This window comes from Benincasa hispida, chromosome 3 (assembly GCF_027475165.1).
Source record: "Benincasa hispida cultivar pf3 chromosome 3, pf3_genome.v1.1, whole genome shotgun sequence".
Taxonomy (NCBI): domain Eukaryota; kingdom Viridiplantae; phylum Streptophyta; class Magnoliopsida; order Cucurbitales; family Cucurbitaceae; genus Benincasa; species Benincasa hispida.
This window is the reverse complement of record NC_143480.1, coordinates 25,974,987-25,987,468: the sequence shown is the minus strand read 5'-3', so window position 1 is coordinate 25,987,468 and position 12,482 is coordinate 25,974,987. Positions and strand designations below refer to the sequence as shown.

The 12,482-nt window shown below is 34.8% G+C and overlaps 1 protein-coding gene across 1 annotated transcript; it reads left to right on the top strand.

Annotated features, from left to right (window-relative positions):
* The first annotated feature begins 5,930 nt into the window (after positions 1-5,930).
* On the top strand, positions 5,931-8,674 carry LOC120074422 (protein DETOXIFICATION 27-like). The gene is made up of 9 exons (XM_039027541.2): positions 5,931-6,212; positions 6,310-6,468; positions 6,535-6,917; positions 7,002-7,088; positions 7,667-7,723; positions 7,826-8,064; positions 8,155-8,273; positions 8,365-8,454; positions 8,546-8,674. Exons 1-9 carry the CDS (start codon positions 5,943-5,945, stop codon positions 8,606-8,608), a joined length of 1,467 nt encoding a protein of 488 aa, XP_038883469.1. The 5' UTR covers positions 5,931-5,942; the 3' UTR covers positions 8,609-8,674.
* Positions 8,675-12,482: the final 3,808 nt, after the last annotated feature.

Sequence of the window (12,482 nt, the reverse complement as noted above, 5' to 3'; positions counted from 1 at the left end):
GTCTAGTTCATGCGTTCTAAAACGATCGTATACCTTTTTCCTAAACGATCATGTAGCTCTATTATATGATAAGCGTCTTCGCTATACGATAGCAGAGTTCTTCTCGCCCGCGCTTATCGTCTACACGAAGTCTTCTCCTCTGTCCTCTACCAAACTCACCAGAGCCCACTCTTTATGTTTTTGATGCCGAGGATACTCGGGTTTCCCTTGTGATGGTATTGTCCCCGCGGCCTTAATAGTCGACAGACTCACCGGGTGCTGGTAGATTGGTGGGAAGTTTTTCTGATATTGTGGGTTCATACATACGAAGATAGTCTTCATCTGGTATGAACCCCTTTTCTCTATGTTTTATTGTATTCTGAGCATGCCGTTGATGAGTTTAATATGCATAACTGTTAGTATGGAATGTATATTGTTTATGTTTCGGTCACTGTGAAATCGGAGCGATATAAGCCCTCTCATGGAACTCTCGGTATGAGATCCTTCACTAGTAATTCCAGTTTCTCTTCAAAATGATTCAGAACCATGCTTGCTCAGGTGATTGCTCTGATATAATTTGTTAGGATGCTGATTCTTGAAAGTCTTTATTAACGTAATGAGTTGGTTCAATCTTCTGGAATAACAATTAGACGATGAACGAATTCTTTATTAAACGATAAGAGTAAAACAATGACTAGACGACCGCTTATCAAATTCCCCACGATCATTTACTAGTCTCTATATGATCGTTTACAGTCTCTACATGATCGTTGAGTAACACTAGACGATCGCCCATAAACACCCCGCAATCGCTTACAAGATACCACACGATCACTACACGATCGCTTACCAGATTCTATATATTCACCTACCAAATGCTACACGATCGCCTACCAAATGCTAACGATCGCTTGGTAGAAGTAGACGATGGGCGGCACATTATGATGATTGTTGGATTTTATGTCCTAAAACTCGTAGTTTGTAAATTAATAAACATATTCTGTTTTGTTTTTGGATAAAATTGTTATTGAAATTGTAATCTTGAATCCAATAAACTAAGGTCCTGAGGCTATTTAATGTAGTTTGAACTTTATGTAGTGACATAAATGTGGATCAAGTTCAAATATATAGCCAAAATGGTCTATAGTATATGAATAAGGTTGGGCGCCTTATTCTGGGGACACTATGGATGTGGCCCATTTTGTAGTTAGTACAAACGATGTGATCCTAAATCGTTCATGTGGAGACATGAAAGTGGAGGCATCCTATGTAAAGAGTTTACATAAGACTGAACCATGAAATAGTCACTTTTTACGTTCTAAATGACGTTTTATGTATAAAACTGACTATTTCGTTAATTGATGACCTAGGTAACTTAATCTTAATCCTGAGCTAACTATGAACTCCTGTTCACTCGGAATTATCCTTAGATCTGCATAGGTGAGGGCAGCTCATTATCGCTGGCCCAATAAGTTTCCCATTTTAGGGGTAAGATCAGGTGGATAGCTGGGAACATAGGGTGCAAGATGGAATTCACTCCTACCCGTTATAGGGATAGTAGATAGGTTGTTCCCTTTAGTATTGAATCCAGGTCTTGAACAAGGGGCCCCACCCTCTCCTTGGCCCGAGGGGTTCGGTTTATAGGTTGGACCTTAAACCAATTGTTCATTAGAGGATCAGTAGAACTTAAGGAACAAGATGTAGTTTTGGGTGTAAAATGGTTTTTATGACCCAGCTGAGATTACGAACAACTTGTGAAGGATTAGCTTACTAATCATGGTTATATCAAATGGACACAAATATATCTATAGTGAAGGGAGTGTAACTACGAGACTATAGTGGAATGACCCGTTAGTTAACGAATGTTGATTAGCTCCATCTAAAGAGTTTAGCTAGCTAATCTCGGATCATTGGAGCCCATGATCTATAGGACCATTAGGTTCCCCTACTAACTCATATAGAATAAACTTAGAACAGTATGATAGAATAATTCGAATTGTTCGAATTAGGTAAAGAGAGAGAAACCGACAAGTATATGTGATATAGTGGTCGAGGTTTTAGTTTAGAGATACAACTTTAATGTTTAAATGTGATTTAAATATCAAGAATATGAATACATTCATATTCGGAAGCTCGGAAATAATGGAAATGGTAAAAAATGTAAGAAGTCAAAGAGTTGACTTTTGAATTTGAAAAGTCAAACTTTGACCAACCTTATATTCAAATGTGATTTGAATTTCGAGAAAATGGATGCGGATTCATGCTCGGGAGGTCAAAATTAGTCAACACGGAAAAAATCATAAAAAGTCAAAATGTTGACTTTTTTGGTCAAAGTTTGACTTTGACAAAATGACTATTTTGCCTTTTGACTAAAGTTAGTGAAAAAATCCAAACTTTTATTGGATAATTCCACTAACAAAATAGTGGGCTAGGTGTTGGCTTACAGTGGAGACACTAAGCCCACTTAGATAGTGGATTCTAGGTGTTGGGTTTTTATGGATTTGTTTAATGCAATTGTTGCATGACTTTTTTCTATAAATTGGGCTTTCAATTATGGATGAAAAACTTTTGCCATTTTTGCCAAAATAGTTTTCAAGATTTGGGCTAAAAAAAAAACTCTTTTCTTTGAGTGAAGTTAAAAAAAAAAAAAAAAAAAAAGAAAACCCAAACCAAAAGAAAATCCATTTCTTTTTCCATCTCTTTCTCTCTCTCGGTTTTCTTCATCCATCGGGTCCCACAACTCGGTTCTGCATTCAGAGGATAGTAAATCAACTCTAGTGGTGGTTCGGAAGAGTTTGGATCGAGATTCAACAAGGAAAAACGGTTTCCGGGAGCTTCAAAGGTAATTTTTAATTACTGTTTTTTTTCCCTTTAATTACATGCTTTTTTTCCTTTAAATTAACAACAATTAGAGTGTAACTAGATCCTTATTCCGCTGTGTATGTCTCGTGTTCCATCAATGACTTCTCCACGACAGAGACTTCTGAACTCCCACTCTCGAGAGCTCCCCTTCTTCACTCTTGATATTCAGACTTCACTATCCTCTCTTTTCGTTTATTTCTTCTTTTAAACCTCCACTTCTCCCAATAGAATTGGAAGTCATCCTTAACCGATTCAACCGCCTCTCCTCTATTCTTTCTTTATTGATATTGCCACATAATTGGAGGCCTATTAACAACCAACGCTACGCGATAGAGTAAACAATTTACCCCATTGTTTAGCATTGTTAAACGAACGTTTAGTAAATACTGCACTATCATATAGAAAAATCTACACGATCGTTTAGTTAAATCCCAACAATCGTTTACCTGAGGCTACATGACACGACCAACTCTTGTTCTTCTTCTTCGCTGAGAACTACATCTCCATGCTTCGAAACTTCATCACGAACAACTCGACTAACTCAAACACTTTGAATTACAGACTCGATAACATGTTAATTATGCCCAAAAACACAGGGGCCCTTACAAATTAACACTTTCTAATTTAAAGAAAGCTTTAAATAGAGGCAATTAAACTTATAAACATCCATCAACGCCATCTAAAACGCATTTAACAATTAAACGCAATGCAGAAAACCCACCACGACTGTAAAAGAAGTTCAAAATAGAAGTGAAATTTGGAATATCAGAACAACCTGGCTCTGATACCAATTGAAGGAAATCAGACATGAGAATTTCCATGAACAGCGGAATGATCGTTCCAAATTTCATTCGTATATGAACAACAAAATTACAATCACAAACGGAAAAAATAGGCTATGCGTACAACGAAATTACAACATGCTTTTCTAAACGATCAAGGAAAAGAATTAACATACCTTTGAATACTCATCTTCAATCTCCCTTGATCACGAATACTCGAATAGACTCCAAGACTACAACACACAAACGCTCGTCCACCACGACCGCAATACAGCATGATCAACAAAGAGCTCGAACACCGTGATCTCCAAGATCATGAACACAGTGGACTCCACACGAACACCACGAACGGCCTCCAAATAACCTCGACAATGTCGTGTTGAGTATAACACTACCACAAAGGTTACCTTGGTGTTCTCGGTGAGAGAATTCAAAAGTGTTGGCTCTGTGTGGACTTGGTTAAAGGACGAGACCGGAGGAGAACAATCGTGTAAACAATTGAGCAAGTGGGAGATGACTGTGTCTATTGTATAGATGATGCCCAATCGTTTAACAAAAGCTATGCAATCGTTTAGCTAAAGTTGTACAATCATTTAGCTCATCGGCCAGCTGAGTGTTTATCGTATACAAACACTCCACGATCGTCTAGTCTCTCCAAGCTGTCGTTTAGCAAATCTTATTCACTTGACAACTTTTCCGTGAGTAATTTCCAAGAATGGAAACCCAATTGAACATTACTTAAATTAGGAAAACATTTTTCCTTTTTATCTCACGGTTACCATGAAACCACCAATAACCTCCCTCTCAATTGATTATTAGAGAAAAAGAGATAATTATCCAATAATTATTTTATAAATATAAATGATAACCAACTTACCATACTATATTTATAACCTATAGTTTTAATATTTTATCTCATGAAACATATAAACTATAGCTCTTTTTCTATTCCATGGTCCTTAATGTAAATCTCATTTACATTAACCCTCCACTTGATGTATCATATATAATCGAATTACCTCTTGTCAATTTGAATATTTCAAATCAACACCAAGAACGGATCCTCAACTTGAATCCATTAAGCTACCAAGGGGACCTTATGGACCTGTAGTTTGAAGCTTCAACGGTACGTGAATAACCGACTAAACTCTTTAGTCACGGGATCCACCGTCCATTAACTACCAGGCACTCCACTAAAGATCGACAGTTGAACTTTCCTTACTACAGATATATTATATGTCTATCTTAACCAATGAATAGTGCAATAACCCTTCACAGATTGCTCGTAAGTATAGCTGGGCCAATAACCGTTATGCCCTAATAGTAAATATTATTATTATTATTGGCACTTCAATTGTTGTGGTAAAGAAGAAGAAGTCATCGACTGTGGCCTCATGAAGAGAATGTTGAGAATTTGTAGATCTCAATTTAGAAAGGCTGCAAACGCATAGTGTTTCAATGAAGAGCACTATAACATTGTCTGGGTCACAGTTTCATGTGCAATTTTTAGTGATCAAGACTCGAATACATTGTCAAGGCTCGAATTTAATTGGGTTCTCTTAAAAACATTGCTATATCTAGTAAGGCTTGATTACAACCAAATGAATCTAATAATGATAAATCATTTTACCAAGAACAGAACAAACATTTCAAGATCACATAGTTTTCTGTTTTCTTGCAATATATTAAAATTTAGGAAATAATGCACAAACCACTCTTTTTTTAAACAAATACTTCATGAAAACTCCAAGCTCAAGGAGACAAAAGAGGATAAAGATCAATGTTAATTGCATAAAAAACTAACTGTAAAAATAAGAGTCCCAAGCTCTCCATAAATCTTTCAAATTGGAAGAGACAAAAGAACCATAAGGAGACTTAAATCTAGCAGCATACTGTACAAACCATTCTTAACTATAAAATTTATTGCAATCATATCCTGTCACCTTTAATTTGATCAACCACCTCTTCAACTTTGTGGTTAATTACGCATTTTATAGTTCGGGGATGTGATTGTAACAAGTTTCATAGGTGGTTTATGCCATTTTCCTTATAATTATTTTTTAAAAAACAATTCACACATGCAAAATTTCTGCTACTGTGCAAACAAATTTTATCATATTCAATGTATCGAATAACAATTTATCATATTCATCAATATACGCCAATTCTTTCTCTTTCCGTGGTTGTATACTTGTTTCCTCTGCACCCTTTTTTAATAAACGGCGGGAATAACAATGTTATGTTGCTTCTCCCTATTTTAATAAGTTCCGCTCTAAATATCTCTAACAAAAGAAAAAAAAAATTGAAAATTTTACAATCATGGCAGATGATCAGCAAACAAGCATTCCCTTATTGGAAGATTCAACTCCAAAAGTACATCCTCCAAATGAAGATGAAGATATTGTAAGACGGGTGTGGATTGAATCGAAGAAGCTATGGCATATCGTCGCCCCTGCAATCTTAAGCAGAGTAAGCACCCATTCCGTCATGGTAACTTCCCAAGCCTTCGCCGGCCGTTTGGGTGACCTTGACCTTGCCGCCATTTCCATCGCCCTTAATGTCATCATCGGCTTTGACTTGGGACTTATGGTACCAACTACCAACATTCAACACTCTCTGTTTCGCTTCAATTCTTCCCCTGTTTTATTGAGATCTGTTTTTAATGTCTTCTTGGTGGTTAATTGAGATGGGAATGGCTAGCGCACTGGAGACATTATGTGGGCAGGCGTATGGGGCGAAGAAGCATTACATGCTGGGAGTCTATTTACAACGCTCATGGATGGTTCTCTTCATTTGCTGCGTTTTGCTCTTGCCTGTATTCCTGTTCGCATCTCCCATTCTGAAGGTATAACGTTAATTCACCATCAATCGAAAAGTTTTTTGATTAATGCTTAATGATTTAATTAAACAGGTGATAGGTTTGAGTGACGAGTTGGCGGATCTAGCGGGAGTTTTAGCAAGATGGTTGATTCCGTTGCATTTCAGCTTTGCGTTTTACTTCCCATTACAGAGGTTTTTGCAGAGCCAAGTGAAGGCCAGGGCGATTATGTGGGTGGCGGTGGTGGGGCTTGTAGTGCACGTGGCGGCCAGTTGGGTGTTTGTGGGTTTGTTGAAGATGGGGGTGGTGGGAATTGCGGTGGCAGTGGATATTTCTTGGTGGGTTCTGCCTATTGGGCTGATGGCTTACAGCGCCGGCGGTGGCTGCCCTGACACTTGGACTGGATGCTCCTTCGAAGCTCTCTCTGGTCTTTGGGATTTTCTTAAACTCTCTGCTGCTTCAGGGGTTATGCTATGGTCTCTGTCTCTAATTTAAACATTACAACTTTTTTGCTTTGTTTGTTCGTTAATGTTAGCATTTTCAATTGATGGAATTTTCAGCCTAGAGAATTGGTACTACAAAATATTGATAGTGATGACGGGGAATATGAAGAACGCCAAGATTGAAGTGGATGCTTTATCTATATGGTCTCTCTCTATCTCTTTCCTTTCACTAAATTATACAAATATCTCTAAATTTTATAATTTTGGACAAAAATACTTTTTGAATTTCAAAAGTTTAAAAAATACTTTTAAATTTCTATAAAGAGTTTGAAGTACCAGTACTATAGTTCTAGATGAAAACAAATTGCTTAAAACAACTCAAAAGTTTCAAAAGAATACCCATAATTTCCATGAAAAGTTCAAATATATCCTTGCATTCATAATGAAAACTGTTAATATTTTGGATAAAAAATATTTTTGTATTTTCAAAATTTTAGAGTTAACGATTTCTGTTCATATATTATGAGTAACGAAAATCTTGAACTTTAAGAGTATTTTTAAAATTTTCAATTTTTTTAAACAAAGTAATAACGTTTTTCATCCAAAACTAACCGTAAGAGATTTTTTTTAACTCTTTTAAAAATTTAAGGATATTTTTTTTACATAAAATACAAAGTTGAAAGGTATTTTTTTAATTCAACTAAATATTTTCTTAGAAAATGAAGAATATGAAACTAATTAAATTAACATTTGGGATATTGGTGATCTTATTCTGATTGCAGCATGGGTATCAACGGATTAGAATTTATGATTCCTCTAGCATTCTTTGCGGGTACAGGGTAAAAGAAATTATTATATTAAAGGATCCTAATTCCATCTTATTTATTTCATCGAATTACATTATAAAAGAAAATACACATTAATTGATTGTAACAAAACAGAGTAAGAGTGGCAAATGAGCTTGGAGCCGGCAATGGAAAAGAAGCCAAGTTTGCAGCCATTGTCTCATCGACAACATCATTAATAATTGGGCTTGTATTTTGTTGTCTGATTGTGATATTTCACGACAAATTTGGTCTTCTTTTCTCCTCTAGTGACATTGTTCTTCAAGAAGTCAATAAACTTAGCATCCTCTTGGCCTTCACTATTCTCTTCAACAGTGTCCAGCCAATCCTCTCCGGTACATGCCTTTATTTATTTTCATTTTTTATTTTGATATTTTAAAAGCTTTCCTTAATTTACTAAATCCTATTTTGCTCCCAATATATAGGAGTGGCGGTTGGATCAGGTTGGCAATCTTATGTAGCCTATATAAACTTGGGTTGCTATTATTTCATTGGTTTGCCTCTTGGAATTTTGACACTTTGGTTTACGGAACTTGGTGTTAAGGTATAAAATACAATATCTAATTTCTTGGTGATACAATCTACGTTTAGCTGTTAAATAATTCTATGTGCATCGTTGTATTATGTGTACAAAGGGAATTTGGATGGGAATGATATTTGGAGGAACAGGAATCCAAACGCTGATATTGCTCATTATTACTATTCGATGTGATTGGGAAGGGGAGGTATGCTCTATGTATTTAATATTAGAATAAGGACTAAAATTATTTACCCTATTTAATGGATGTACAAGTTTTGATTATGGGTGATTCGCAGGCTAAGAAAGCAAGTTTGCGGATGCAGAAATGGACAGATCAAAAGTTTTCGCCAAATGAATGATTTTTTTTTTTTTACATGTAATACATCGAATTCTATAGAAATTATCCAATACCCATCCACTTTTTTAATACCAAATACATTTTAATACCAAAAAACACTTTCTTGAAATTATTATTATTACTATTTAGATATAACCATCCACTAAGCTAATCCCCACATACATCTTCTAATTAGAACTACTAGCCAAATATCACATTACTCAATATAAATAAATGCTACCACTATCTTACTCAATATAAATAAATGCTACCACTATCTTAAATTAGTGGTATAACGATCGAGAATGTACATTGAAAAAATAGAGAAATTTAACCATCTTTACCTAGATTATTCACTATTATTAAAACTTCATGTTTATCTAATATGATATTGGAGTCCAAATAGATTATTCGGTAAAACAAAAAAATATCATTTGAGTTTGGTGAACTCAAAAGAGACATCATCATCTTAAGGAGTCATTTACGTTGGGAGGGTATCTATGGAAAAAAAATCAAAATATCTCTGCCACCACTGTTGAGAAAATGGAATTGATGAAAAAGAAATAAATGTTGTGGAAGCAAACTAATATCTCAATGTTTGTTAAACAAAGAGAAGAAAAAAACAAATGAGAGTGAAATTCAATTCTTTGATTTAAGTAAGAAAAAGATTGTTGATTCCTATTTTACATGAGACATCATCCTTTTGTAGGAATAAAAAGTATGCTTAATAACTTACAAATTAAAGGCATATTAAAAGCATAAAGTTAACAACTTAAAATTAAAAACTTAAAAACCAAAAATTGAAAAATAATTCAATCAATAAAGTAAATAACTTCAAGCATTAAATTTTGAAACTAAAGGTGAAAACGAAAAAACTCATAACTCAACACTCCTTGAGATTTTTCTTTGTCATACCCAACATATGACGTAGAAACACAAACAGTCTATGTGGTAGGGCTTTTGTGAGAATCATGGCAAGTTGTTGTTCAGAGCTACATAAAGTAAGCTTGATTTCGCTTTCTTTCTCTACTTCCCTCAATAAATGAAATTTAACTTTGATGTGTTTCGCTCTACTATGCTACACAAGATTTGAAGCAATAGCAATAGTGAACTTGTTATCACAAAATAATTTTGTAGGTTCTTTAGGTTCAAATCCCACTATGATAACTTGTAGAAATACAAGTTATTTAACCTATTTTATCTAAAACAATTAGGAAAAATCATAGAAAATGCGTTAGCTTGACAAGGAAATCATGCAACTTATTACATTATGTGATCACGAGCATGCGAAACACATAATCCTTGAAAATTATGAAAATTGTGCTCTTTGAATGCAAAGAGCTACTTAAAACAAAGCGACGTAGTACGCTGCCGTCAAATGAATGCATAGAAAAATCCTTACATCCAACTTGGAATCGCATAGACTATGCGATAAGAGAAGACATGATATTAAATGCAATTGACGCATGGACGGTGCAGGTCAAATAAACAAGATCAAGTTAGTAGTTGAAGTGAAAGGTTCACGACAGAGCCAATGGAATTCTGAAGTTAGGCAAGTAGCATGACAAGGCATGGAATTTAATACATGGTGTTAGCATAATCATTAGTGAGAGATGCAGAAGGATTTTTTATGCCAATAAATAACCTACAAGATTTCTCTACAAGCACACAATAGACTTAACCGAAAAGTTGACCAAGCTCTGTAGAACTCTCCATCCCTCACCCATAAATACTTTCTTCTAAAATTTCTAAAATTTTCCTTTTGAGAAATCTTGAGTGAGAGCTCAAGATTTTTATCTGTAGAAGAGGAAGAATGACATCAACATTCTCACACCACCGTGAAGCAATCATCCAAGGAGTCGGAGGGTGCAAGAGATTGTAACCTATGGCTCGACTCTCTATCCTTATCTCTTTGTTTTACATTTTGATTGTTATTTGTATTGTTGTGTAAAATTGAAAAACTTCCATTATCAATATGAATGCCATCATATTTTCTTATCTATCCATCTTCTTACCATCAAGTAGGAGTAGCTAATTTCATAATGGGTGAGAAAAAATAAAACTAACATGTATTAAGTAAAGTATAAACCTATGTTCAACTTGTTTAATGTGTGTTTCATAAACTATTTTGATCAAGTCGAGAGGTTGCTCTAAATAGAATTAATCAATGTTTTAAAATTCAAAGGATTTTAGATCTCATTAAACAAGAAAAGAAATACCTTTAGAAATAAGGATACGTCTTTTGCATGAAACACTCATCACATGCATCATAGAAATAGGATATTGTGGTTAAACGCATTGAGAAGTGTAGCTTATGATTATGAGGAATTACTTGAACACATGGCTTATGCATTGCTTAGGAAGTATTAGTGGATATTTTTCTCAACCATACTTCATTCATTAGAATCTCACACTTCTCCTCACAAGCTGCTTCATTCTACGTTGTGATAATTATTGCATCCACATTCACTTATTTTTAGTATTAGTGATAGAATAGATAAACCAATCTACCGCATATTTGTTAACAAACTGTGTTAAAACCGAAACAAACACTTCATCGCATCATTAGAAAGCGATCCTTGAGTTCGACCCTAGACTCACCTGGACTCTAGTTAAACTTACACTTTGGTTTGACTAGATAAAACCATGCATTTATAAGTTCAAGAAGGAATATCACACAATTATTTTCATCACATCAATAGAAACACATCAGCTTGCAAAGCTATATTGATTGATTTACAGCTGATGCAATCGATATATATTTAGTCTCAGTAGCAAATTGAGTCACTAACTTCTTGTTTTTTTGAGTTCCAAGAAAAAATTTCGGTGCCAAGAGAAAAAAACATAACTGAAAGTACTTTTAGAATCATCAATAAAATTATAGAATGACTATCATAGTATCCAATCAATTTTAAATCACCTGTAAATTCAAAACAAATTCCAAAATCAAGAGTACCTTTTAAGTTTCTAAGGACTCTTTCAGAAATGCCAAAGTGAACTTCAGTAGGTGAATTCATATCTCTTGAAAGAAGACTTACAACAAACATTAAGTTTGTCTTGGATGCTATAAAAAACAAGTGACTTCCTACCAAACTTCTATAATTTGTAGGATTTGGAAGCTTCTCACCATCATTCTTGGAGACTTTCAAGTTTATTGCTAATGGAGTAGAAACAATCTTAAATGTTTCCATCTTGAATTTCTTCAAAATTTCTTGAACATACTTTCCTTGCACAATCAAAATACGTTTGTCTTCTTAATGAATTTCCATGTCAAGAAAGTAATGCATGTGACAAAGATCTGATATCTCAAACATCTTTTCCATCTCAATTTTAAAATCTTGTAACATTTGAAAATAATTTCCAGTTACAACCATATCAACAACATAAAAAGAAAGAATGAGTGGATTAGAGCTATCACCGACCTTAACATAGAGAGTAGTTTCGCTCATACTCCTCCTGAAAACTTGAAGAAGCAGGTATGGATCAATCTTACTATACCAAGCACGAGGTGTCTGCTTCAATCCATAAAGAGCTTTTTTTGAGCGATATACTTTATTTTCTCGCAGCAAATATTTTTTTGCAGGAAAAATGTAAACTTTTTTAACTTTTGATATTTATGAAAGTTTTTCGATGTCACACATCTATGACATTTATTAATTGTCATTAAATAATTTAATTATTATCTTTTAAAAAGCAACTCCAAACCCTATTTTTCCCCATATCTTCCACTTTTCCTTCCCATCTACGTCTCTCCATTGCTCCCCCTTCTCCTTCTCCTTCTTCTTCCCCATCTCAAATCCTTCAACAAATTTTCCTCTCAATCATCTCCATAAATCCTTCTCTCCACCCCCCCCCCACCCCAGCCCCCTTCTGCCTCCGATCCTATAGCCCTACCA